General features: G+C 45.1%; 1 protein-coding gene across 1 annotated transcript in view; it reads right to left on the bottom strand.

Annotated features, from left to right (window-relative positions):
• Window positions 1-7,441: 7,441 nt before the first annotated feature.
• Window positions 7,442-26,921, bottom strand: part of TH (tyrosine hydroxylase) — a 31,978-nt gene continuing 12,498 nt past the window's right edge. Inside the window, exons 3-13 of the mRNA XM_074954851.1 lie at window positions 25,804-25,978; window positions 24,243-24,331; window positions 23,089-23,156; window positions 19,811-19,861; window positions 18,390-18,535; window positions 16,848-16,983; window positions 16,645-16,714; window positions 15,099-15,155; window positions 13,760-13,855; window positions 13,442-13,575; window positions 7,442-9,514 (exon numbers count right to left, since the gene is read on the bottom strand). Coding sequence (XP_074810952.1) covers window positions 9,355-9,514; window positions 13,442-13,575; window positions 13,760-13,855; window positions 15,099-15,155; window positions 16,645-16,714; window positions 16,848-16,983; window positions 18,390-18,535; window positions 19,811-19,861; window positions 23,089-23,156; window positions 24,243-24,331; window positions 25,804-25,978 — 1,182 coding nt within the window. The 3' untranslated portion in view covers window positions 7,442-9,354. The remainder of the gene's footprint in view (window positions 9,515-13,441; window positions 13,576-13,759; window positions 13,856-15,098; window positions 15,156-16,644; window positions 16,715-16,847; window positions 16,984-18,389; window positions 18,536-19,810; window positions 19,862-23,088; window positions 23,157-24,242; window positions 24,332-25,803; window positions 25,979-26,921) is intronic.

Genomic DNA, 26,921 nt, shown 5'->3' on the forward strand with positions numbered 1-26,921 from the left:
GCCATACCAAGGCAAGCATGGAGTCCGCTCAGCTCACTTTGGCAATTAGGAGCACATTAAACACCACACGCATTATCCAGCAGTATATGCAGCACCAGAACCTGGCAAAGCGATACCGGGCGAGGAGGCGATGTCAGCGCGGTCACGTGAGTGATCAGGACATGGACACAGATTTCTCTGAAAGCATGGGCCCTGCCAATGCATGCATAATGGTGCTAATGGGGCAGGTTCATGCTGTGGAACGCCGATTCTGGGCTCGGGAAACAAGCACAGACTGGTGGGACCGCATAGTGTTGCAGGTCTGGGACGATTCCCAGTGGCTGCAAAACTTTCGCATGCGTAAGGGCACTTTCATGGAACTTTGTGACTTGCTTTCCCCTGCCCTGAAGCGCATGAATACCAAGATGAGAGCAGCCCTCACAGTTGAGAAACGAGTGGCGATAGCCCTGTGGAAGCTTGCAACGCCAGACAGCTACCGGTCAGTTGGGAATCAATTTGGAGTGGGCAAATCTACTGTGGGGGCTGCTGTGATGCAAGTAGCCCACGCAATCAAAGATCTGCTGATATCAAGGGTAGTGACCTTGGGAAATGTGCAGGTCATAGTGGATGGCTTTGCTGCAATGGGATTCCCTAACTGTGGTGGGGCCATAGACGGAACCCATATCCCTATCTTGGCACCGGAGCACCAAGCCGGCGAGTACATAAACCGCAAGGGGTACTTTTCAATAGTGCTGCAAGCTCTGGTGGATCACAAGGGACGTTTCACCAACATCAACGTGGGATGGCCGGGAAAGGTACATGACGCTCGCATCTTCAGGAACTCTGGTCTGTTTCAAAAGCTTCAAGAAGGGACTTTATTCCCAGACCAGAAAATAACTGTTGGTGATGTTGAAATGCCTATATGTATCCTTGGGGACCCAGCCTACCCCTTAATGCCATGGCTCATGAAGCCATACACAGGCAGCCTGGACAGCAGTCAGGAGCTGTTCAACTATAGGCTGAGCAAGTGCAGAATGGTGGTAGAATGTGCATTTGGACGTTTAAAGGCGCGCTGGCGCAGTTTACTGACTCGGTTAGACCTCAGCGAAACCAATATTCCCACTGTTATTACTGCTTGCTGTGTGCTCCACAATATCTGTGAGAGTAAGGGGGAGACGTTTATGGCGGGGTGGGAGGTTGAGGCAAATCGCCTGGCTGCTGGTTATGCGCAGCCAGACACCAGGGCGGTTAGAAGAGCACAGGAGGGTGCGGTACGCATCAGAGAGGCTTTGAAAACCAGTTTCATGACTGGCCAGGCTACGGTGTGAAAGTTCTGTTTGTTTCTCCTTGATGAAACCCCCCGCCCCTTGGTTCACTCTACTTCCTTGTAAGCTAACCACCCTCCCCTCCTCCCTTTGATCACCTCTTGCAGAGGCAATAAAGTCATTGTTGCTTCACATTCATGCATTCTTTATTCATTCATCACACAAATAGGGGGATGACTACCAAGGTAGCCCAGGAGGGGTGGTGGAGGAGGGAAGGAAAATGCCACACAGCACTTTAAAAGTTTACAACTTTAAAATTTATTGAATGACAGCCTTCTTTTTTTGGGGCAATCCTCTGTGGTGGAGTGGCTGGTTGGCCGGTGGCCACCCCACCGCGTTCTTGGGCGTCTGGGTGTGGAGGCTATGGAACTTGGGGAGGAGGGCGGTTGGTTACACAGGGGCTGTAGTGGCAGTCTGTGCTCCAGCTGCCTTTGCTGCAGCTCAACCATACACTGGAGCATACTGGTTTGGTCCTCCAGCAGCCTCAGCATTGAATCCTGCCTCCTCTCATCACGCTGTCGCCACATTCGAGCTTCAGCCCTCTCTTCAGCCCGCCACTTACTCTCTTCAGCCCGCCACTTACTCTCTTCAGCCCGCCACCTCTCCCCCTGGTCATTTTGTGCTTTCCTGCAGTCTGACATTATTTGCCTCCACGCATTCGTCTGTGCTCTGTCAGTGTGGGAGGACAGCATGAGCTCGGAGAACATTTCATCTCGAGTGCGTTTTTTTTTCTTTCTAATCTTCACTAGCCTCTGGGAAGGAGAAGATCCTGTGATCATTGAAACACATGCAGCTGGTGGAGAAAAGAAAAGGGACAGCGGTATTTAAAAAGACACATTTTATAAAACACTGGCTACACTCTTTCAGGGTAAACCTTGCTGTTAACATTACATACATAGCACATGTGCTGTCGTTACAAGGTCGCATTTTGCCTCCCCCCACCGCGCGGCTACCCCCTCAACCCTCCCCCCTCCCTGTGGCTAACAGCAGGGAACATTTCTGTTCAGCCGCAGGCAAACAGCCCAGCAGGAATGGGCTCCTCTGAGTGTCCCCTGAAGAAAAGCACCCTATTTCAACCAGGTGACCATGGATTATATCTCACTCTCCTGAGGATAACACACGAACGGATGTTGCTTGAACGCCAGCAAACATACACTGCAATGCTTTGTTGTACAATGATTCCCGAGTACGTGTTACTGGCCTGGAGTGGTATAGTGTCCTACCATGAAGGACGCAATAAGTCTGCCCTCCCCAGAAACCTTTTGCAAAGGCTTTGGGAGTATATCCAGGAGAGCCGCGAATGCCAGGGCAAAGTAATCCTTTCACATGCTTGCTTTTAAACCATGTATAGTATTTTAAAAGGTACACTCACCGGAGGTCCCTTCTCCACCTGCTGGGTCCAGGAGGCAGCCTTGGGTGGGTTCAGGGGGTACTGGCTCCAGGTCCAGGGTGAGAAACAGTTCCTGGCTGTCGGGAAAACCGGTTTCTCCGCTTGCTTGCTGTGAGCTATCTACAACCTCCTCCTCATCATCATCTTCTTCGTCCCCAAAACCTGCTTCCGTATTGCCTCCATCTCCATTGAAGGAGTCAAACAACACGGCTGGGGTAGTGGTGGCTGAACCCCCTAAAATGGCATGCAGCTCATCATAGAAGCGGCACGTTTGGGGCTCTGACCCGGAGCGGCCGTTTGCCTCTCTGGTTTTCTGGTAGGCTTGCCTCAGCTCCTTCAGTTTCACGCGGCACTGCTTCGGGTCCCTGTTATGGCCTCTGTCCTTCATGCCCTGGGAGATCTTGACAAAGGTTTTGGCATTTTGAAAACTGGAACGGAGTTCTGATAGCAAGGATTCCTCTCCCCATACAGCGATCAGATCCCGTACCTCCCGTTCGGTCCATGCTGGAGCTCTTTTGCGATTCTGAGACTCCATCATGGTCACCTCTGCTGATGAGCTCTGCATGGTCACCTGCAGCTTGCCACGCTGGCCAAACAGGAAATGAGATTCAAAAGTTCTCGGTTCTTTTCCTGTCTACCTGGCCAGTGCATCTGAGTTGAGAGTGCTGTCCAGAGCGGTCAAAATGGAGCACTCTGGGATAGCTCCCGGAAGCCAATACCGTCGAATTGTGTCCACAGTACCCCAAATTCGACCCGGCAAGGCCGATTTAAGCGCTAATCCGCTTGTCAGGGGTGGAGTAAGGAAATCGATTTTAACAGCCCTTTAAGTCGAAATAAAGGGCTTCATCGTGTGGACGGGTGCAGGTTTACATCGATTTAATGCTGCTAAATTCGACCTAAAGTCCTAGTGTAGACCAGGGCTAAAGCAATAAAGTAGAAGACTGTGTTGTTCGTGATGGAAGACTGGATCATCTAGGAGGTTTGTAGTTTAAGTTAAGCTTAACATCAAATTTAGTATTTCTTATTGAAAATAAGACAGTATGACTTGAAGGCCATTGTACAGACAGGATTTCTTAATAAAACCTAGTTCTGATAATTTTTCATCAGCAGACCTCAAAGCACGTTATAAAAAAGGGTCAGGGACATTATTTATCCCCATTTTACAGATGGGGAAATTGAGACACAGGAAGGGGTGGCTGCTGTTTTGAGGCTTGTGCCTGGAATTAGTTTATTTTATCCATAACTTTCTGTATCATCAATTACACTTAACTCTTGAATAGCCCCAGCCCTGTGAAGCATTATGAGGTTACACAAGAGTTAATTCTCTGCTGTGTATACACACAGAGAGAGACCTGGGTCTTTAAGACATTCCCAATTATTCTGGAAATCTATCAAATCCCTTGGGGTTAGATGCCAATAATAATCACTGGATAAGTGGATTGTTTTGAGTACTTAAGGCTTAGAGGCACAGCAGTAACTAGTAGGTAGATTTTGACTACTGGCTTATTAGGTACCTAGACAACGAGGTGTAAATCCCACTGATAAGCCACCCTTAGAATTACAGGGTCCACAGAAACTAAGCCAGTGGTAGGCTGGAGAGTGGTTTCGTTGGAGACAGGTACATGAATCTCTAGGTTCCTAGGGGAGATGATTAGTGGAGAGCTGGTTCTCAGCTGTCCCTCTCACAGGGGCTGTCAGCTGTGCAGCCTGCATCTGGTGCTTCAGACTCCCTCTTGCTTGCACTGTGATGTGGAAGTGACTGGAGGCATTGGGATATCACTACCAGTGGGGGCTCTCCCAACTTACTCCAGCTGAGGATCTGCTCCCATTAGTTCAAAGTTGTCTCCTCTCAGTTCTTATCAATGTTTAGAAAGAAAGCTCCAATCTGTTCGTTAGTGGTTTGGCCTTAGCTATAAATCGAGGGGCCCGGTACTTTGCTCTGACATTGTTGTCCTTGTTATCTTGTCTGTGCCCCCAAAGGGAGGCAGAAGAGTTATTTAGGGCTGACCTCAGTGGAATAAGAATGAACAACTCGCCTTTCTCACTATTTTTCTCTCTCTCGGGTTATTGTTTGTTACATCAGATCATCAGAAGAGGATATCTAATGCTCCCCAGGCCATAAGAATATTTTTGAAATCATTTCATTGCTCAGTTACCAAGCATGTAGACATAGTAAATCATCGTAAATAATAAAAGGATAAGAGCGTTTAACAGCAAGGATAAAAATGGATCTTACGTCATTGTTTCTCCAACAAGGTCAATTAAGATGGTTCCTGCTTAACTCTGAGTCACTGATCTGCCATCCCTTTGACTTACATCTCAAAAAGCACCTGTGTTTCACTCCTAATTAGCACTTCCAGCATCCCTCTGGCTGAATCTAGTGTGTTATATAGCAACGTATATACACATCTCTCTCTTTGTCAATGCGGGGCAAACCTCTAAAGGTTTGGAGGTTGTGTTAGGGTTGGATGAACCAACACTCTCAGATGAATTGGATCCAGGGTTTGACACTTGAAATTTAGATCTGGATCCAAGCTCTTCAAAATTCTAGGTTTTTCAGTGGCAGGGTTTGGTTTTTTTGGCTGGTGGGGGGAGATGGGTCCATCTCTAGTTAGGTTTTGAAAGCAAAACTCCTCCATTCACAGTGGAGCACAAACATGACTTGTGCATGTACAGTACCCAGCGAGTATACGCAAGCCAGGATCTGTGTGCACGTATTGACATGGTCATGCACAGATCCCAATTTGTATCTATGCAAGGCAGGCATATATATATATATATATATATATGCCTGCCTTGCATAGATACAAATATAATAAATATATATATAAAGGGTGTGCAGGTTGGAACATTCGGCCCCCCAAAGCTCATTTTATTAATCTAAGTCTACAAAACAAGCTTAATGATTGTCATGTGTTTGCTTAGTTTGTAATGGCCGTTGTATGTTGAGAACTCAGCAATGCTAGCTCAGCATGACTTCTGTTCTGTAGTCAGTGTCCATATACATTTTAACTATGAATCCTTATGTGATCTCTCCAAACCTAGTTAGTCAGCAAAATGGAGCTGAAAATCTCTCAATCAGGCATTTTCATGAGATATTTGATACTTTCTGCTTTTGGCCAAGCCAGAAATAGCAGCAGACCAGCTTTTCTGTCGGACGTTTGCGCGCAGTCCCAAACATAATAATACCCAGCTGCAAAGGAGCTGGACTATTGAAACCTCATAAAGAAAAGTCCAGAACATTTTTTTAGCCTCTCCAAAAAAAAAAAAAAAATTTGAGCTTGGTTAGAATTTTGGGTGATGGTTCAGGTCGGTTCTTATTTTATCCCAATCAGTCCACACGTGCTTATGTGAATACCCACACCAGCAGCGTGACACACACTCGGCAGTGCTTCAGGTCACCGATTGCCATTGTGGAGCAGCAAAGCCAGCTGTCACGATTTACTTATTTTTTTAAAGATGTCACTGAAGAGTAAAAACACGCCATTATTAAAAAAAAAAAAAGTACTTGGACCATTTTTTGTTTGCTAAAAACAAAGTATTTCCTAGGAAATACTTTAGATATTTTCAGGACAAAATCCTCTTGAATAAAAACTCGAACCATGTCATTGCACTGATCTGTGCAGTGATTTGGGCCTGATCCAAAGTTTGTCGTACTCAGCAAACTGATTCAGCAAGATACATGCCACTTTTCTCTCTCTATAATTTCCCACTTTTACTTGTGGCTCCTCTGGTGAGTGCACTCATGTACCCGGTGCTGTAGACAGCTGTTGCTGTGTTAGCCACCGGCTTGCCTGTATCTCTGCTCAGAGCAGGTCTAGACAGAGAGAGTGTCAACAGCAGGTGCATTTTTCATTCCCATCAAAATCACTGTGTGTCCCCCAGTTGATAACATGTGTCGGTTCCTATACAAGTGCACTTGGAATGACATCCCTCGGCTGTTCATGGTCATCCCTCGATGATCCCGAAGTCAGCTGCAAGGGCTGAACCCTGGGCTTCTGGATCTAAAAGTAGGAAGCCACCAACGTTTGAGCCAGAAGACCAACCCCATTCGTGCGGAGGCAGTAACAGACTCACAAACCTGGCCTGGGCTGGTGCTAAAGTTCTAAAAGTAGCCGGGCAGAGGGCATTTTGACGTTGTGGCTCGGGCGAGCTCTGCAAGCGGGGTGGGCTGCAGAGCCCGAGCTCCGGGGTGAGCCGCAACTTCAAAATGCCGTCTGTCTATCCAGCTATTTTGTAGAGCAGGAGCCCAAGTCTGTTGACCGGATTGGGAGACTTGCTGCCATTGGCTGCGTAGACGTACCCCATGTGGTTCAACCCCTCGAGATGGACAAAAAGAGACAGTGGCTAGGCTACCACTCCTACCATTACTGACGCCACTGGAGCTGAACTTGTGGTAGGAATCGTGGGGCATTCAAGAAGGGGGAAAGGATAGTGAAGGCAAGGCCGAAGCAAACTTCTGTTTGGTGTTACTAGTAAGAAAAAAAGACATCTCCACTAACGCTACACGAGTAACTGTGCAATTAATACCACTTTGTGAAGGCAACAAATAAGCCTGTTCCCTCGGACACAATGGATCCCTAAGCCAATGTTCTGTATAAGGGACAAGTTGGAGACCTTTTGCCTTAACAGATCCCCGTTGTGTTTGCGTCCTGCCGGCAGACATGGGGCCACGTCTGGGTTTGGAGATGAGAAAAGACACAGAAACCAAACCCAGGATGCTAGACCAGAAATATAATCTTTATTATTAATCATATGTGAGCAGCAGCATGACTCTGAACTGAAAAATAAATTGTTTTTCTTTACACAGACAGACAGATCCATCCACAGCAGCAGCAACGACAGTGAGAGAACCATTCATTGAGGCATTAGTATACACAAATATCAGTGAATAAACTAAAGGCTGAATCAGATGAATCTTCCTCCTCCTCCCTGCCCCAGGACGACTCCTCCCAGCATGCTTCATTTAAAGGAGAGTTAAAACAGTGACCAGTTGCTCGTTCATTCTCCAGGTCATTCTTATACAAACTGCCTCCACGTGTCATGAAGCCTGGGGAAATGGCACTGTAGCTTTCAGACCCGACCCCACAGAGCATTTAGGAACATGCTTCACTTTAAGCACCTGAGCAATCTCATGATGGGTGTGATCCAACACAACTGAAGTCAATACAAAGATTACCACTGGTGGGATTACCTATGTGCTTAACGTTAAGCGTGCTCTTAATTGCTTTGCTGAATCAAAGCGTCAGACACTCCTGCTAAGGCACCTTTGACCACTCGATGGTCCCTTTACTCAGCCTGCTTGCGTGCTGGGAGGGGAGAGAAATGGGACAATGGAGCTACAGTAGCTATATATATTTAGTTGTTTCTTGTATTTGAGCAATGTAAAATAATTAAAATCCTCCCTTTTGGAATGAGCGCCCTCACTGGTAGAATGGCAGAATGCAGGCTAGTGTACCCTTTTGGGTTATTATCTCTCTGTGACTGAGCAGGCAGAGCCCGGAGGGCCCCCTCGTGCAGAGTAAGTCTGAGAATGGGTTAAATGAGTGATGTGTGGTGTTTGCATTAAAACTCCTTAATAAGTCCCAGTGGGAGGTAGGAAAACAGAGCTCAACTGTAGAGTTGGTTTCTTCTGCCCTCCTTCTAATTATCTTTATCCTAGGGAAAATACAGTTTAGGTATTTATAGCTTGGGCTAACATGTTGGTGGAGTTTTCCTTGGAGCTAGAAAAGGCTGTTTGCTGCTAGCTGTCAGACTCCATTTTGGGTAAGACGGAGGGGGCCGATTGGCCAGACTCCATTAGGGGTGGGGGCTAAGGATCTATAAAACTGGCTACAGGGCCCAGGAAGGTCACTCCACATGAGGAATTCAGTCTAGTCAGAAGGCTGCTCCAGTTCTGGGGTGATGGTTGTGGTTAATATAGCTCAGGAGTTCACTTCTACCCGGGAGGCTGACAGCACTCACAAGCTCATCCCAACTTGGAAGTTTGGTGTGGCTCAGATGCTTGTTCCAGCCTGGAAGTTTTGTTAGCTCAGGAGCTTGTTTTAGCTGTTGGAGTTTACTCCAGCCCAGAGAGCCCAGCCCAGTTTCAGAAGATTAATTTGGGTTGGGAGTTCAGCTCAAACTAGGACCTGGAGCTGGTAGGATTCACTTAGAAGCCTTTTTGCCCTCCCAGGGGATTGAATACAGGGCGGCTGCTTCTTCATGAAGCTGCTGTTGGGATTTTTTTTTTTTAATTAAATGAACATGTTTCCTGTGGGATCTTAAATGAAAAATCCCTTATGTCCAATATTTGTAATGGTCTCCTGACTTCTTGTGCTCTTAATTTCATTAATTGCACTTGAGTCTGACCCACAGCTCATCTATAATGACTGTAGTGTGACACTGTATTGGGGACTGACCCAAAGCCCATTGTAGGCAATAAGAAGACTCCCAGTGACTTCAGTAGGCTTTGGATCAGGCCCTTAACCCTTCCATCTTCCATTCAAATGGAATGGTGGTGGGCAGCAGTACAAACCCTAAGAGAGAATGGGTTGAAGCTATTACCCAGGGCCTGGCTGAAAGCACAGTGGCAAAGTGCCGGAGCAGCGGCCATCTCTGTGACGGTGGAAGGAGGAAGCACCCAGTGGCAGAGGGGAGGGAAGGAACACAGTTTTCGTATTAACTGATTACATTCAGTGCATCAATTAAGGAGTGAAGCTCGTCCCGCACATTCTCCAGAGAGTGGTGGATCTTCTGCGAGTTGTCCAGGAGCTCAATGCTGTGGGTGTACGGATCGTATTTCACCGAGAAGGGTCGCTTGATGCGTGCCGCATAGCTTCTGTAGGGAGAGGGTAGAAGCCAATGTAATGAGTAGAAAGTGGCTGTGAGTGGGTTGAAAACAATGGGGGGTGGAGCATATGCTGCCATGAAATATCTTCAAAACACTCTCTCTGCTTTCAATCACTTTCCATTTTAACCTTTTGACAACTTCAAAAAAAAAAAATCTGCGCTTGTCCCAACATCAAGTTTATCCCCAATGACCGTGGCAGAGATGTAGTCTCGAGATATCCCTAGTGTATTTCCATGTATTGGAGTCACTCCCGGGATAATTTGTTCCTGCACATTTCATTGGGCTAAGATAACTCTGAAAACAAGGTTAAAATGTTGCCTTAAGTCAAACGTGAAAGTGAATTTTGTCTGGGAGGATGTTGGTGTAGATGACAAAGCACCATCCATTTTGGCATAGGGCAAAGTGACTAACATCCACATCCTCAAAAGGTATCTAACCAATTATTTTAATGGGAATTAGGTGTTTAAATACTTTTGAGTCGTTAGGGTGTTTGGAGACTGAGCGTTTGTGTACATGGGGAAGTTTATGCTGGTAGAAGGCAGCATGTGAATATACACTGCTTCTCCATGTACCAGCATAACTCCTTGTGTGGACACTCTTATTCCAGAATAAGAGGGTCTTTTTCTAGTCTATCTTAGGTCACTTTGGAAGCAGTTTAAACTAAATCAGAAAAAAAAAAAACATTCTTATTGCAGAATAAGTATGTCCTCATGACAAGATATACCTGTATAACTATAGTGATTTAGCTATAGCTGTATAATTAGACCAGGCTAACATCTCATGTAGAGAAGCCTTAAGTAAAATTTTGAAAAGCACCTTAGTGACTTCGGAACCAAAGTCCCATTGATTTTAATTGGGGCTTAGGCTCCGTAGGTACTTTTGAAAGTCTTGCCCATAGTTTATAGTCTGCTCAGGAATGGAATGGCAGCGAGTGCTGCAGGAGAGAGGTACATCTGGAGAGCTGGGAACCAAGAGTGGACCATGGGGAAAGAGAGGTTTTGTTGTCAGAGCTCTGCGCATGAAGGGGAAGTTTGTACAGCTTCTCTGTACAGCGTCCTGACTCAAATCAGTACTTCACTCTCAATTAGCAACCCTGCACCTGACTCCGCATTAACCCATTGACTTCAGTTGTAGGTGTAAATGCTCAGCACCTCTCAAAAATCAGGTCCATAGCTGTCAACCTTCTAAAACCCAAAATGTGGGGCAAAGACCTAATAAAGATCACAGGATAAGTTAACAAACAAAGGCCAAGATTGTCAGAATTGGGTGTCTGAGGTTAGGTTCCTATGCCAATATTTAGGCACCTAAATAAGTGACATGATTTTCCACTACTGAATAAATATGGACTTAGGATCCTGATATTAGACATCCATGTTTGAAAAACCGAAAAAAGCTTACAGTGATGGGGGAACAAGTTTGTTCTACTAAAGAGAGTATTTTTGATGAGGCCCAGTTACGTGAGTCATTATTGCTGATGGCAATAATTGACACTAGTAAACAGGTAACAGCAAGTTCATGTGGATAGAGGTGGACAGGGGACTGACTGAGTGGGATGATGAGCACCCAAAGCATAAAAGAACTAGAATAACCAATAGTGTTAAACAATATTTTGCACATTTCACCTTGCTGCCTATATTTGACTGAGCTCTGTAATACCTGGTTCACCTGCATCTTTTACTGATAGTCTTTATAGTATCAAGTAACATTTGTCTTTCCTTAGGTTCTGGCACCCTCTTGTGGTCTTTAAAATGCCATTCACTTGCAGTTAATTTAGGGAAATGTACTATCTTCTCGACCTGGTTGAAAAATTTTCAACAAATCAGCATTTTCCAACAAGAAATGTCTGCCTGACTCAGAACAGGGACTGCCTTAATCACTAGGCTATTGGCTACACTCACGTGGACGGGTCAGTCGGTCTCCCTTGGTTTTTTTCCACAAAAATATTTTTTCCCAAAAAAGTTCTAGTTTTATTCCAGTGAGGAATGCAACTATATGTCGAAAATTTTCATTAAATGGGGTTCTTGTTTTCTGGCTAGATGTATTACCTTCCTCTCTCTCCTAACTATGCCTCTGTTGATCACCGTTTTTCATTGTTACTCGGACTAGAATTAATAGCTCTTTGAATGGTGGCTCAAGAGATAAAAAGAAGCTCTGACAGGGCACTGAAGGAGTTAACATTACTGACAATGGTGGTCTTATTGGAACTGCAGTGGTCTGCTGCAAATTGGGATAGGGAGAATCCTGGGGGAAAATATTAATAATTAGAAATGTGGGCCCTTTGAGGATCCATATCTCAGAACTCCTTGGAGATCTTGCTTCTCTTGGTGCATAGAAACACAACATCCCCTCGGTAGGTAGCTTCATGGATAACTAAATAGCTGCCAGATTGTAAAATCTTTTTGTTCAGCAGCTACCACAATGGGGTCCTACTCCATAACTGGTGTGGTGTTGGGGAGTGCATTTCAGGGGCTGAGCTTCCCAGACAGTATGGACAGGGCACTGTGAAGCTCTTGTTATGCAAGGCTAGTTGGAACCTGCACAGAATAAAGCAGATCTCTTGCAGACCTCACGCTTAGGCTCCTAAAAACCTTTGTGGACCTGAGCCTGAGTGATCCCTGAGCATCACAAGTGAGGCTCCTAGATGCTAGGGTAATAATAATATAGTGAAGTAACCTCATGTTCAACTCTTGTGTAATACCTCAATGGCCTTTCAATAGGATCAGGCCTTAGGGTATCTTCCACCAGTGAGAGACATTCTAAGCAATCCTCTGTCCACACATGTGGGTTTCGCAAAACTGCAGATGGATAATTCGTTATCTGGCAGTAAGAAAAGAAATCTCATTTCTTAAGGAAGGCAGCTGAGAGCACTTACATCTTGGTAACTGAGTCCTGAAGGCCTGGAAGTGATGCTAGAATATTTTAACATATTCAAGGGTTCCCTAAAGATTCTGGCTTAAAAATGGCAGGTTCTTAGCACATTATTTAAAATGGAGCATTCCACCTTCAAGATGTCCTGGGCCTTTACATTGTGTAATATTAAAAAACCCACCTTTTCTTTGCTAATGGCTAAAGGAAATATACATTTCCCCCCTGACACTAAATAGTAAAATGATTGTGCCCAGGAGAACACACTTACACTCAGTTTTTTGCATGGTCCAATAGACTATTCAGAGCAGCCCCCTACAGAAGAAGGAATACAGTCCTGCAGCACCTTCTAAACTGCAGCCAGATTCTCCTGCCCATCATGGGTGCTCACTACTCACACAGTTGTATGTTAAAGCTGCCGGCCAACAGTGTGGTAGGGATAGGGCACATGAGCCTGAAGATCCCGGGGAAAATTGGGCCACAGACATTGGGATCCCCAACCAGCCATGAGTCTGGTCTCTGCCATACGCTGCAATAACGGCATGGCTGGCAGATGTGCCATATCACCACTTTGTGTGGAGCTGGTCACTCTGTGACCCTTCTGATAGGAGTCAGGTAGTAGAGATAGAAGTATGCATTCCTTTAGCTCATTCAATCCGCCCTCCATCTCACTGCAATTGACAGGTCTAATGCCTGTGAACGATTAAGGGTTGGACAGGTGGGCGCTGTGGCCTAGTGCTTTGAGCAGAGGTCTGGGAGTGAGAATTCCTGGGGTTTGGTCTTAGCCCTGCTGTGTGAGCTTTGCAGAGTTGCCATAACCTCATTGTGCCTTAGTTTCCCTACCTAAAACTGAGGCTAATATACTTACCTGCCTGTAGGGCCTTGTGAGGCCTAATTAATTATGGTTTCTAACGTGCTTTGAGCTCATAAATGGGGACTTTCAGCTAAAGTACCAAGTATTGTTATGAATGATGTGAGGAGGAAATCAGGCCATGATATAATTAACTGTGTATTTAGTTGCCCTGGTAACATTTCCATTCTGGATCCTACCTGAGTTTGTCTTTGGCATCACTGAAGCTTTCGGATACAAAATACACTGGCTGGTAGTTCTGATCCTGATAAGGCTGCACAGCGGCAGCATATGGGTCAAAGTTCCGGACCTCCGGCTCCTCCGACAAGGAGTGCTGAGGAAAGCACGAACAAAAGCCAATACTTAAAGGAGGGGAAGGAAGTTTGTGTACATGAGAGAGAGAGAGAGAGAAATGCGGAAAGTGGATTAGCTAAAGAAACTGGAGGCATGCAGAGGGAAAAGGGGCCCTTTTCTGCAACGTGTCTGAGAAGAGAAGGACAAGGTAGGTTGAGACTTACTATTAGCTCCCCATAGGAGGATAGGAGCCCAGCTCCATAAGCTTTGATTATTCCATTCTGTTTGCAGAGCCCAAACTCCACTGTAAACCAATAGAGCTGCGAAGGCAAGAGAAAAACAAGCAAGGAGTCAATCCTCCTCCCCCTCCTCTTTATTTTCCTTTCACCTCCCCACAGACAGTTCAGATCAGAGAACAGCCTTCCCGGGGCTGTTAGATGGGCTTGGAAGGAACCAGAGAGGTCACCGGCCACAAACCCCCATCAGATCACTCATACGCTTTGGAACACCTTGCATCTCTCTAGCCTGTCTGCCTACACTGTGCCCATCACTGTCATGTCTGACTTGTGTTGACTAATTGAGACCTTCTCAAGAATAAATCACGCCTTCATAGCTGGTCATGAGCTGCCTGTTCCCTCCCTCCCCCCTTTGGAAGATCCGAGGGGCATGGTGCCACCCTGTTTGGTTTCACTGCTGGAGGGAGTGAGACAGACAGCGAGTTAATGGTCTTATTGGGGTCCCCAATAGTATGGGGCGCCAAGCAGTTGCTTGTGTTACAGGTGCTTAAGGTCAGCTAGTTCCGATGTGGTTCACGCATCTCTCTGGATAATGTACTAAATAATCTGGTTATATCACTGAGTATTCAGCATCAACAAAATATCTTTGTGAATGGGCCTTGAAGCTGAACTTGGTTAGGCAGACTCAAAGGAAAGGGATATAACGTAACCCAGCTCCGGAGAGTTCTTTCGATGCTATACAGTAAATCCCACATCTTTGACAGCATGATGCCAGTTGATACAGAACTGTGAGTGCCATTGTCCATGAAACTTAATGTGTGGCCGGGTGAGCTCTGCTCAACCTTGGCCTTTTGTAATTGACCTCTCTCACTGTGAGTGAGGTAGACTGTGTTCACAGCACGCACCTCAACAGACGCTGCAGAGCCCCATGACTAGGCCCTGCGTGTTTCATTGGTGATATGTGACGCTCTGGAGAAGGCCACCTAAGGAGGGAACCAGAACTCTGTGTTCTCCACTCACATGCTCCAGTGGTGTAATGCAGCATGCTGTGTGGGAAACAAGCCAACAGAGGCTCCCCGGTGACACATCTGCTGATTGGACTGAGAGAACATGAGGGGAGAGACAATGAAGACATTTGGAGACAGGACATGAGTGACTGATCTTAAGGCCTCTACCGAACCTGTATGTAACTCAGGAAAAACGGTCCCATTTCCTAACTAAACCACATCCTCCTGAATCATCCCAGCCACTAATACCCAAGGAGGAGAAGGAGCTCACCAGTCCTGCTAGGGGAACAGGGTTCCCTTCAGAGTAAAGGAAAACTTACCGTTGCAAGTTTTTCAATCTCTTCCTCAGTGGCTCCCAATGATGCCAGGCCAATATCCTAGGAAGAGAAGGAAGAGGGTTAAAGAGTAGACATGGTTTGCACTCAGAGCCATTTCAAACCAGTCAGTTTTGCTAATGGCTTTGGCTTCTAGCCTGCTCAGATGTCACTCATTTTATGGACTTCTCACACCACCGGCTAGTCAGCAGCTCAGAAACCAGCAGCAGGGTGGCACTACACTAATTCTGAGCTTGGCCTGTAGCAGCTGCTTCGGTATCATTTCCTCTAGCACCTCATGCTACAGAGGCTGAGAGTGCAGGGGGAAGAAGCATGATCTCGTGGTTAAATCACCGGGCTGGGATTCAGGAGATCTGGTTCTATTTCTTGGTTTGCCACAGACTCCTTGGGCAAGTCACTTAATCTTTTGGTCCTCTGTCCCCCATCTGTAAAAGAGGGATAATACTTCCTTTCTCTCTGTCTTGTCCATTTAGTTTGTAAGCAGAAATGATACCACACCTCACATTCCAGGCCCTTGATGGCCTATCTCTACCTCCCTATCCTCTCTCATTCAGTATCAAGATGTCAACATCCGCCTCCAATCAGCGAATGTCAGGCTGTGTCAGCCATGTGTTACATTTTCAAACAAGGACCTTCATGCTTTCTTCCAAGCTGACCCTCCTGCTTGGGAAGAGCTCCCCATAAACATCTGTAAAGCTGCCTCATTATTTTCCTTGAAATCTCTCTTTAGAACTTTCCTTTTCCACGACGCTGACCAAAAACATGAAAACAGTTTGGCTACTGGTGCCCTGAGAACACAATCTATCATGCTGACCAATACTGTCTCATTGTTTCCTTGTACTCCCCCGGCTGTCTACAGCCATCTGTTGTCATATATAGACTGTAACCTCTTTGGGGCAGAGCCCTTCTTTTGCTCTGTGTTGGCATAGCAACTAGCACAACAGGGTCCTGGTCCATGACTAGGGCTCCTAGTCAATAGTGATAAAAATATTACTACTACTAATGATGTAGGTGGCCAGTTACCCATCAGAAATGAACAAAGAGTAAAAAACACAGCCTGAAGTAGAGAGGGCACAAACAACCTGTGGACTGAAATACAGTCACACCATGTCGTTGAGGAACAGTTACCAAGAATGAATATGTTCATAAAATGCAAAGTTTGATCTGTGGATAATTGTGGGGGGGGAGGCCTGAATCCATTGGATAAATTGTTTGCTGTGGTCGATATTCTGTCCAGCTCTAGTCCGTGATTCTACAGCATGCCCTACAATAACTCCTGCTAGGCCAGTGCTGGGAGTAAGCTCCCACACAGCTACTATTCCCATGCCATTCCCAACCATACTGCTGGGAAAAATTGGAAGTGAAGTGGCTCCCCTATAGCCAACATAACTACACAGATCCCTGAGTAACCCTGGTGGGAGAAATTGGGATTGGAATAGATTTGAGTTCTCACACCATTCCCTAAAATGGCTTCTGAGCATCAGGACCCATTGCTGGGCTTTCGGTGCAAGGAACCACCTGCCCTAATTACCTGGGAGAACTGTGCGAACGTCCTGTCAGCCAGCATCGGTACGTGCCCCAGAAGTTCGTGACAACAGTCCCTTCCATTGGAAAGAAAAGAGGAAGGATGGATTAGTCACTGCTAGAGGGTTGAATCCCATTTCCTGGCTATCCACTGTGTCAGGAGCAGTGTGAGGATAGGGAGGATTCTGCATTGTACCCAGCAATACTCACGGCTCTGGGGAATGCATGGGTGAGGATGCATGGCGGATGTACTGCGTACACTGGAATACCCTGAAGGCCAAGCTGGATAGAAAGTCACGTGCAGACAGCAGGCCAGCCACAGGTCGGAGCTGGAACCCAGTTCTCTCTGAAATAATCCAAACCACCACTTATCTATAGGGCCCTACCAAATTCACGGCCATGAAAAACGTGTCACAGACCGTAAAATCTGGTCTCCCCCTGTGAAATCTGGTCTTTCGTGTGCTTTTACCCTATACTATACAGATTTCATGGGGGGAGCCCAGCGTTTCTCAAATTGGGGGTCCTGCCCAAAAGGGAGTTGCAGGGGGTTCACAAGGTTATTTGAGAGGGGTTGCAGTATTGCTACCCTTACTTCTGTGCTGCCTTCAGAGCTGCGTGTCTGGAGTGGCGACTGTTGGCTGGGCGCCCAGCTCTGAAGGCAGCAGCGCAGAAGTAAGGGTGGCAATACCATACCAGGCCCTCCTTACTTCTACTCTGCTGCCTTCAGAGCTGGGATCCCGGCCAGCAGCCGCCGCTCTCCAGCTGCCCAGCTCTGAAGACAATGCCACCGCCTGCAGCGTTGCAGAAGTAATGGTAGCAGTACTGTAACCCCCTCCCCTACAATATCTTTGTGACCCCCTCCCTGACCCCCCCCCAACACACACATACACACAACTCCTTTTTGGGTCAGGACCCCTACAATTACAATGCCATGAAATTTCAGATTTAAATAGCTGAAATCATGAAATTTACTATTTTTAAAATCCTATGACCGTGAAATTGACCAAAATGGACCCTGAATTTGGTAGGGCCCTACTTGTATAGTGAAAGTCCTTTGAGCCGAGTCTCAGGGTGGGGTGTTCATTAGTCATGATAGTATTATCAGCACTTACAGAAAAAGCGATGGTACTGTAAGTGAATGTCTTCAGTTTTACCTTGGCAGACCTAGCATCTGTACTTGCAATAGGCAGCAAATTCCCTGCAAGCCAAGAGGACATGGTGACTGGGCAAATGCTGGAATTCACCACTGTGTACAATGGAGTCCATACACGAAGAGTTCAGTGCTTGGGCTCTCAGTCCCAGCCCACACTTGCCCCTACATTCCTTGAGTTGATTTTCACTCCTGTGCTGGGAACACACATTTCCACTCTAGACCTCCCCACAAATCCTTCTTTGCACTTCTGAGCTGGAAGCCCATGCCTCAATGCACTGACTCCTGCCACCATCCTCAATTCTCAGACTGGGGCCCAGAACGCTCGCTGGCTCCCTCCCTCCAGAGGAGTACACATTCTTCCATGAACCCCCTCCCCCCCACTCCTGGAGCACACTAGACCTCTCCCTCATTTGTACTACCCTACAATCCAGTTCAGGCTGTCAGCCCCCATAGCAAGCACTTCTTTATCCTAACCTCCAGTTCCCTCCTCCAGACTCACACTCTGCCTTGCAATGCACCCCAGCCATTCCATGGATTTACATGCTGATACCCACGACACTCTGATTCCACTCCTGGCCCTGGAATGCGCCCACACCCACCTTTCAGGAAGCGGGAGACATCCTCCAGTTGAGGAATGTTGTTCTCGCTGTAGCCGCAGAATCTCTCTAGCAGGTGAAAGGCTTCCAGGTGCTCTTTGCAGGCATGAGTCGGGTACAGACTCTTCAGTGTGGTGTAAACCTCCCTCCTTCAGAGTGACAGATGGGAGAGAGGGTGTGAATTCAGGATCTAGCCCTACCGGCCTTTGTTGCTCCTCTCATCAGGACAGACAAGACCCAGTACACATCCTGCTGGAGTTCCTCTCCCTGTTTTTGTTTTTAACCCTTGAGTTTGTATCTGTTTACACACACATGCTCGAGCACTTGTGCACACGCACACTCTCCACCCAAATGCTTCTTGCTGACTGTGCGAGTGGAGAATTCAGAGGGCACCTTTACAGGGACAATTCCTGTATCTGGAAATAACTAACTCAAGGCCAAGGGTGCATCAAGAGAGTTCATTCTATCTGGGAACAAAAATCCAGTCACTAGTGTGACTTTAAAAAAGTCACACTAGTGATAGACAGTTAAGAGAGACAGCAGATGGACAATCCAGAAATACACATCAGCAGCTCCCCTGATCGGTCATCTTCTCATTAGTGGTCCTTCCCACCATGGGTAAGTCTACACGGCAAACAGAAACCTGCAGTAGTGAGTCTCAGAGCCCAGGTCTACAGACTCAGGCTCATGGGGCTCACGGTGGGGCTCTAAAAGCAGCAGTGTAGATGTCGTGGCTCTGGCTTTGAAGCCTGACCCTGTCCCTAGGCTTGGAGGCTCGCTGCTGTAGGTTTTAAAACAATTTAGACGTACCCTAAGTGGAGCCTCTGGAAAGAATAAGAAGTGGACCTGTAATGGACTTTAGGTACAGCCCTTAGAGAGGAGGAGCCGCAGAAATTGATTTATGATACTAAAGGGTCTTGGATGTCCCTTGGACCTTGTTAGGTGACTGAGCAGCTTGCAAGTAGAGTGGCAGTACAGGGTCAAAAGAAAAGGAGTACTTGTGGCACCTTAGAGACTAACAGGGTCAGGTTTCCTCACACGCTGCACCACTTTCTCTGAGTTACGAACATTAGCAACATCTGATGTTCTTGTTCTTTAGGGATGGGCCTCCTGGACCCTCCCACTTAGAATTCCCTTAGCTCCCAAGGAATCCCTTGCAGACAGTCAGAGCTCTTTACAGAGAGGCAATTAGGCAACATCCACACCTTCATGATATATTTTTTAAGACACTCCACCACAACCATTCAGTTCTCAACTTCCAGTACTGGCCCCAGTATAAACGCACTACTGTTTTCTGATTTCTCTATTTGCCCAAGGCACACTCCCCCACAGCTGGTCAATGGGACAAAATCTTTTATTTCTTTCATGGTTCCTAATTCAGCTGGATGGAGTCAGAAAGGATTTTGCATTAAATCAACACTCACCAGGTAGCTATCTCATCTGCCCTGTACTCCACTCTAGGGATTGGCTCCCCGCTGCAAGGCAAACATGGGGTTAGGGGCGATGGGAGATGGGGAAACACAGTAACAACATGCTATACACTCTGGGGCCCCAACCTTAAGAAAGCTTCCCCTCCCTTTGAGAAAAGAGCGCTAAGTTTACGATGCACAATATCTCCACACAGTATAATATGGATTAGACAACTTTAAACCTAACACATGTCTAGCATATGGGGCATAGGGTTAGCACAAGTCTAGTAGGAAACATATGGGTCATAAGTAGAGTTGGGCCAAACTTTTTGATCAAAACTTCTTTTCAGCCAAAAATGCAGATTCAGCGACACCAAAACTTTTAGTGAATTTCTGTCAAGCTTGTTCCGTTGTTTTGGTCAAAATGAAAGCTAAAAAAATTCTAGAAAAATGGAAACTTTGTTTCAAAGGTGCCTTTCATTTTATTTATAATTTTTTAAAAATATATTATAAATGCTCAAAATCAAAACAAAATGTTTTATGGTGGGCCAAACAAAACAACATTTTACAAGTATTTTGATTCACTGAACCTGTCAAAAAAACTTCATTTTTGTGCCCACCAGAAATTATTTTTTTCTTCAATTTTTCAGACTTGCCAGCGAAAACTGAAAACGCTGTTAGTTGCCCAGTTCTGGTCATAAGGCTAATTAGAGTCACAGCTAGTATATGAACATAGGGCTAGCATGGGTCGACCTGGAGACATGGGGCTTAGAACTGAACATAGGCTTAGGAGGGCTTTAAACTAGCAGCTTCTGCAGTAGCTGCTAAAGAGTGAAACCCTGCACATATGCTCCAAACATATGAGCCTCAACGTAGCTTGAAGGTAAAGAATCAAGGCAGCAAGGGCCGTAAGGAGAAGCAATTCTTCTATTGCCTTTACACCAATGCTAGAAAGCTGGGAAATAAACAGGAGGAATTAGGCTCATTTGGTAGAAAAAAACTGATGACTGGTATGACTGAAACCTGGCGGGAGGAGTCACGTGACCAGAATGTTAAAATCACTGGACAGCCTATATTTCCTTGACAGGGTAAATGTCTACACCTGGCGCTAGGGGTGTGATTCCCAGCTTGCGCACACAGACTCACACTGGCTTGATGAGAGCTAGAGTGTAACTAGCATTGTAGCTGTGGGAGCATGGGCAATGGCAGCATGGCTAAGCGGTGCTGAGGACATGCCCACAGGGTTCAGGTCGGTTTGGTCTTGGCACAGCTAGGCGGTGCCTCTGCTGCCACTGCCCATGCTAACACAACCACATTGCTATTTGTACTCATGCTAACGCTCATCAAGCTAGTGTGAGTCTGTGTATGCAAGCTGGGAATCGCAGCCCTTGCTCATAGGGTAGGCTTCGCATGAAGGGGAGGGAGCGACACGCAACATTAAAGATACTATTGGCTACTTCAGTTACTGACAATTCAGAAGGACGGGAACAGGAATGATTATGGATCAATGTTCTAAGTGATAAATCACAAGAATTGTATAAATAGACACAGACACACACACACACACACACACACACACACACTTGGTGCTTTAAGACGGACAATTCCCCAAAGCTGACAATTATGAGTAAAACTGAGTGGGAGGGGAGGAAAATTTTAAATATCAAAATGTGAGTGCCCACAATTCCACAAGAAGTCTTTTTTTGTTTAAAAAAAAACATCCTGGTGAAAAGGAAAAAGAAAAGTAGCAATATATATAGAATAGAATATAATTACTACTTTTGCTTTATACACACACACACACACACGGACAATGGGGAAGTTGATAACAATGAATACAAATGGACAGTTAGGAAATGCAGATGATTGATAAGGGAAGCTCAAGGTATCAATGGAACATGTATGGCCAGTAGAGGTAAAGATTTCCTTCTTATTGTCCTTAAATATACTAAAACAAACAAATCCTAACATTGGGATAGACCTGGTGATAGATAAGGATGATAAAATTGTCAATTATGATGTAGAAAAGGCAGAAGTATTCCATAAATAATTTTGCTCTGTATTTGGAAAGAAGCAAGATGATGCATTCATGCCTTACAGTGATAATGAAATAATTTCTATTCCATCAGTAACTAGGGAGGGTGTTAAACAGCAATTATTAAAGTTAAATGGTTAACCAATGGATTAAAAGGTAATTGTAAATGGGGAATCATCATCTTGTTAGGGGAAGTGGGGCCTCCAAGGGATCTTTGCCCCATGGTATTCGATATCTTTGTCAATGATTTGGAAGAAAATACAAAATTATTGCTGATAAAATTTGTAGATGACACAAAAATTGGAGGAGTGATAAAAAATAACGATGTGGTCAAGTCAGTTATAAAGACCAGTCTGGATTGCTTGGTAAGATGAGTTCCAAGTGCAATGCTATAACTAAGTGGGTGGGCTGAGGTGGGGTGGGGAATGCATTCCTTGGATGCATAAGCAGAGGAATATTAAGTAGGGACAGGGAAGGTACATCTGTATCCAGCATTAGTGAAACCATTGCTGGAATACTGTGTCTAATCCTGGTATCCATACTTCAGAAAGAATGTTGAAAAATTGGAAAAGGTTTAGAAAAGAACTACAAGAGTGATTTGAAGTCTGGAAAACATACCTTATAATGAACTAATTAAGAAGCTCAATCTATTTAGCTTATCCAAGAGAAAGTTTAGAGGTGACCTGTTTGCAGTTTATAAGTACCTTTATGGGGACGGGAGTTCTGATAGTAGGTGGTTCTTTAATCTAGCAGAAAAAGATATAACAAGATCCAGTGGTTGAAAGCTAAAGCTAGACAAATTCAATCTAGAAATAAAACACACATTTTTAACAGTGAGAGTAATTAACCATTGGATCAATTTACCTAGGGATGTGGTGGTTTCTCCATTACTTGAAGTCTTTAAATCAAGACTGGATATCTTTCTAAAAGAGATGCTCTAGCTTGGACTAAAGTTATGGGCTTGATGCAGAAATTACTGCATGAAGTTCTATGGCCTGTGTTATGCAGCAAGTCTGTTCTGGCCTTAACATCTATGAATTAATGAACATGCAGATTTTTAAACATGGGAGGAAGCTGAAATGAGTGCAGAGAGCAGAGGAACTGAGCAAAGAAATTGGAAAGGGAGAGTGGAAGGGCAAAAATAATGGACAGAGAAGATAAGTTGACAGTAGATTTATGGAAGTAGCTTAATGAGTTCCCAGCAGGTGGCACTGTGCTATGAAATTGCTCCTGCGCATATGTTTGGAAAGTGTCTTACTGCTTATAGTGGAAGGCAATTTCTGCTATCATTTTCCTTCGCCGCCGGTATGCTTGGTCAGAGAATCCCTGTGGCAAAAGGGAACAGAGAACAAGCGTTTAAGTTAGTTAACATTTCATACAGGAAAGTTCTCTCATTTCCCGCACTACCACACACACACGCTTAATATAGGCCCTACGGTGGGGGAGATATACACACCCACACATTAACAGTTAGCAACTGCCCCTCACTACAACAGAGGCCCCTCCTTTCATACCCATAGGGAACTCCATTCCCCATCTCAAAGTGAGAGCTCTGTATTCTCCTTCTAGGGAGAATTGGGCCCTGCCCCAATCCAGTGTATGTCCTGTCTATTCATTTTCTGAGAAGCCAGGTCCTTCAAGCCAAACACAAAGTATCTTTACTCCATCTCTGGGAAACGGATTCTGAAACAGAACCAGTTAAAATTTAGGCTGGATAGCCATGAAAATTTCCTCAGAAGTGAGATCTTTTGGACTGGGGAATAATCTCCTTAGGAATGTAGTAGAAGCCCCGTCTCTTGATCAAACTAGACTAGACAAAGCACTGAGGGATACAGTATCCTGCAGGAACTAAACCTATACTGGCTACAGGGAGATAGAGAAGGTGGGATTACAGGTAGTGCTAGGCCAGAAATGGTTTTCCCATCCTAGGAAAATGTTTGACATTTTGAAAATCTTTTTCCTTTCCCAATTTGGATGAAAAGTCAGAATCTCAAAAATATTCATGTGCTGACTATCCCACAAAAGTTTTGGTTCAAGTCTATCAAAACAGTCCCTTTTTGATTTTTATCTTTTTGTATTTAAAGCCCCGCTATAATTAGCTTAAATTTCAAACTGAAAAGTCCTTTTGAACAAACAAACAAGCACCCCTGCCCCAAATTTCTTATCTTCAAAATGGGATATTTCAACAATTTTGAAACTTTTTTCAAACATTTTTTTAAAAATTAAAGATTACTCCAAATGGACCCTTTTCTGAAAACAGTTTTTTGGTTTTGCAGAATCAACATTTTCTGATAGAAAAATATTTTGTCAAAATATTCCCAACTAGTTCTAATCACAGGAGCTTTCCATTTCTCTGCTTCTGTTGGAAGACACGTGGCTGGAAATTGAGGATGTCTGAATGCACCAACTCACCGGGTGATCCAAATCCAAGTCTGGGTCAAACTTGGTGACCAAGTGGTGACACTTGTCCAGTTCAGAGATTTTTCTTGGAAACCAGTAAACTGTAAAGAGAAATAAGACCATAGAAGTGAACGTTAAGCTAAGTATATCTCATGCCAAGTGGAGGAGATAGTCATAGCACACACATGACCTGATGTGGCACATGCATAAACACATGACCACGTCAATTCCAAATGATTTAATTGCTCATGACACCGCTGTGCTTCAGTGACTATGCTCCATGACTGCCCATGAGCCCGTCGTATGGTACACCTATCTCACAGCCAGATATAATAAACTGACCTCCATCACATGAGCAAACATGACTTCCCTTTCAACCTCCCAGCACAATGACAGCTTCTGACACAAGGAAACTACTTGGAAAAAAACTGGCTTTCACTCTTAGCAGCTTCACCCTCCCAAGGGTAAAATAATACATGGTCACTGTAAGACACCTAGGATCCTGCATGACCCCCACACACCTCTCACTGCTTCTGCTGATGAAGCTCAGGTACATCAAGGATTAGGTGATAAGGGAACAAATCCATCTTACCAGCCTTCCCAGGCTTGAATGTACATAGGGAACAATCATCCAATGACTTGGACCAGGCTATTCACCTGCATCGCTAGGTCAGAGAGAGATCATGCATCACTGATCAGCTAACACTGAAGAGACGGAATTACAAGGAATGCAGGGAGATAATAATGGCCCCAGATTAGCAGAGTGATACCTAGGACCCAAGGCATATGATCTTCTGACGCCAGGTATAGTAAGGAAAGCCCCCATGACTGATCACTTTTCCATCATCCCATCTTCTGCTCTCTTTTCTCTTTGTGTCTGTTGGGCACACTTAGCCAGAATTGTTCCCTATCTAGTCCAAATATAAAGGCTGAGCCAATATCCTGTTTAAATCACTTACCAATTCTTGGAGTGCTGGCATCTCACCAGGAAAAAAATTAAAGCTCTTAGTGACTTTTCCTGATGAACCTCCAGGGCTACCTTACCCTTACCACCCACCTAATGGCTGCTCCTGGAATGAAAGCTGAGAGGAAGAGAGAAATCCTCTGATCTTAGTGCTGTATCAAAGTAGAATTCTTGCTCAACTAGAAAGGATTCATTTTACTAGCCCTTAGAGACAATCAATTGGTCACTAGTGTCTCTCTAGTGTAGAAAGAGCACCCTCCAAACACATGTGGGGTTACTGACACATGGATAGAAAGGTCAGAAATGTAAAACAGACATCTGGCTAGAATACGCAGGGTGGAAGCTGTACAGTGCTAGGTGTTGGGTATTACATTTCTAATCCTGATGCTATTCGGACCTGGAAAAAGAAATCAGACACCTCTTGAAAGGGGTGAAGGTGAGAGAGAAAAGATGGGATCTGAGGAGCTTGCTGGGAGGAGTATTCTGGTCTAGTCTAGTCTATTCAGACCCCTGGCATGTGAGTGCTGAAATCCCTGGGCCACGGTTTCTAAAGCTCAATCTTCATGTTAGACTTGCGGGAAAAAAATAAAACAGCTGCAAGTTCCTTACATTTGTCTTCCTTAGTGCTCCTCACATCTTCTGACACCCTTTTGATGGAGCTCATGAGAGTGCTGACATCAGAGCTATGGACTTCACACCGTACAAAATATTCCAGCTCAGTGGTCCCGGCTCGAGGCTTCCTGCTGGGCCTTGTCTCCAGGTGGTGAATTTTAGCTTCGAATGTCTTTCGAGGGTGGAAGAGGGGAAAGATATAATGTAAAAATACAGGCTCTGATAACATTGCATTGCAAACATTCCAGCGGGTGAAATTAAAGTGGAGAAGAAAGTCCAGAAACACAAGCTCTTTGCAGGATGCCTGTTGGGTAGGAGCATGGGTATTTCTGATCCTGAGCTGGGAACTCCTGAAACTAGAGCAGGACACTTTCCCGTTAATTCCATCCCTTTTGTATACCGTAACGTGAGTAGGTTGAAATTCTACGACTGAAACATTTTCCCATTACAAAATGCCATTACATCATAATGGACATTTTCTGCAAGATTAAACCGCATTTTGTAATGTCAAAAAATTTGCGCAATAAAATGTGAACCATGGTGACATATTTTTCAATTCTCCAAAGTGGGAGAATCAAAATGAGAAAAATTATTTTGAAACAAAATGTCTCATTTTGAAATGGTGATTTGAAACAAAAATTTTGCTTCAATTTAAAATGTCAAAAATTAGCCTTTCCTATTTGAAATTTTTAGAATTTTTTTAATGAGCTTTTTCAGTATTTTGGCTTTTCACTCTGACTCGGGTAAAAAGTAATTTCTAAATGGCGGCATTTCCTGTAGATGGAATATTGCCCTCCTCAAACTGTTCTAATTGTTACCAAAGTGACGAGGCACCAAAGTCAGCCAAGAAGCACAAGTTCTCGGCTCAGAGTGCGCAAACAAATGGCTGCAATTTGTTGTACTTGCAGAACCTTATTACTTATGTTGAACAGCTGCAGTACACATAAGGAAGTGACATTCCACCAGTACACTTCCTATCTCTCAAATGCCTATTATGGGCATGGATTTCAGCTAGTGTTACTCAAAAGGAAGCAAAACGTGAAGTGAGGAGCTAGCTTTCATTTACCAGGCAGTGTCTGTCCTGTGCACTGGCCAAGGTGCTGAAATAAAGACAG

The sequence above is a fragment of the Natator depressus genome, chromosome 6 (assembly GCF_965152275.1).
Source record: "Natator depressus isolate rNatDep1 chromosome 6, rNatDep2.hap1, whole genome shotgun sequence".
NCBI classification, from domain to species: Eukaryota; Metazoa; Chordata; order Testudines; family Cheloniidae; genus Natator; species Natator depressus.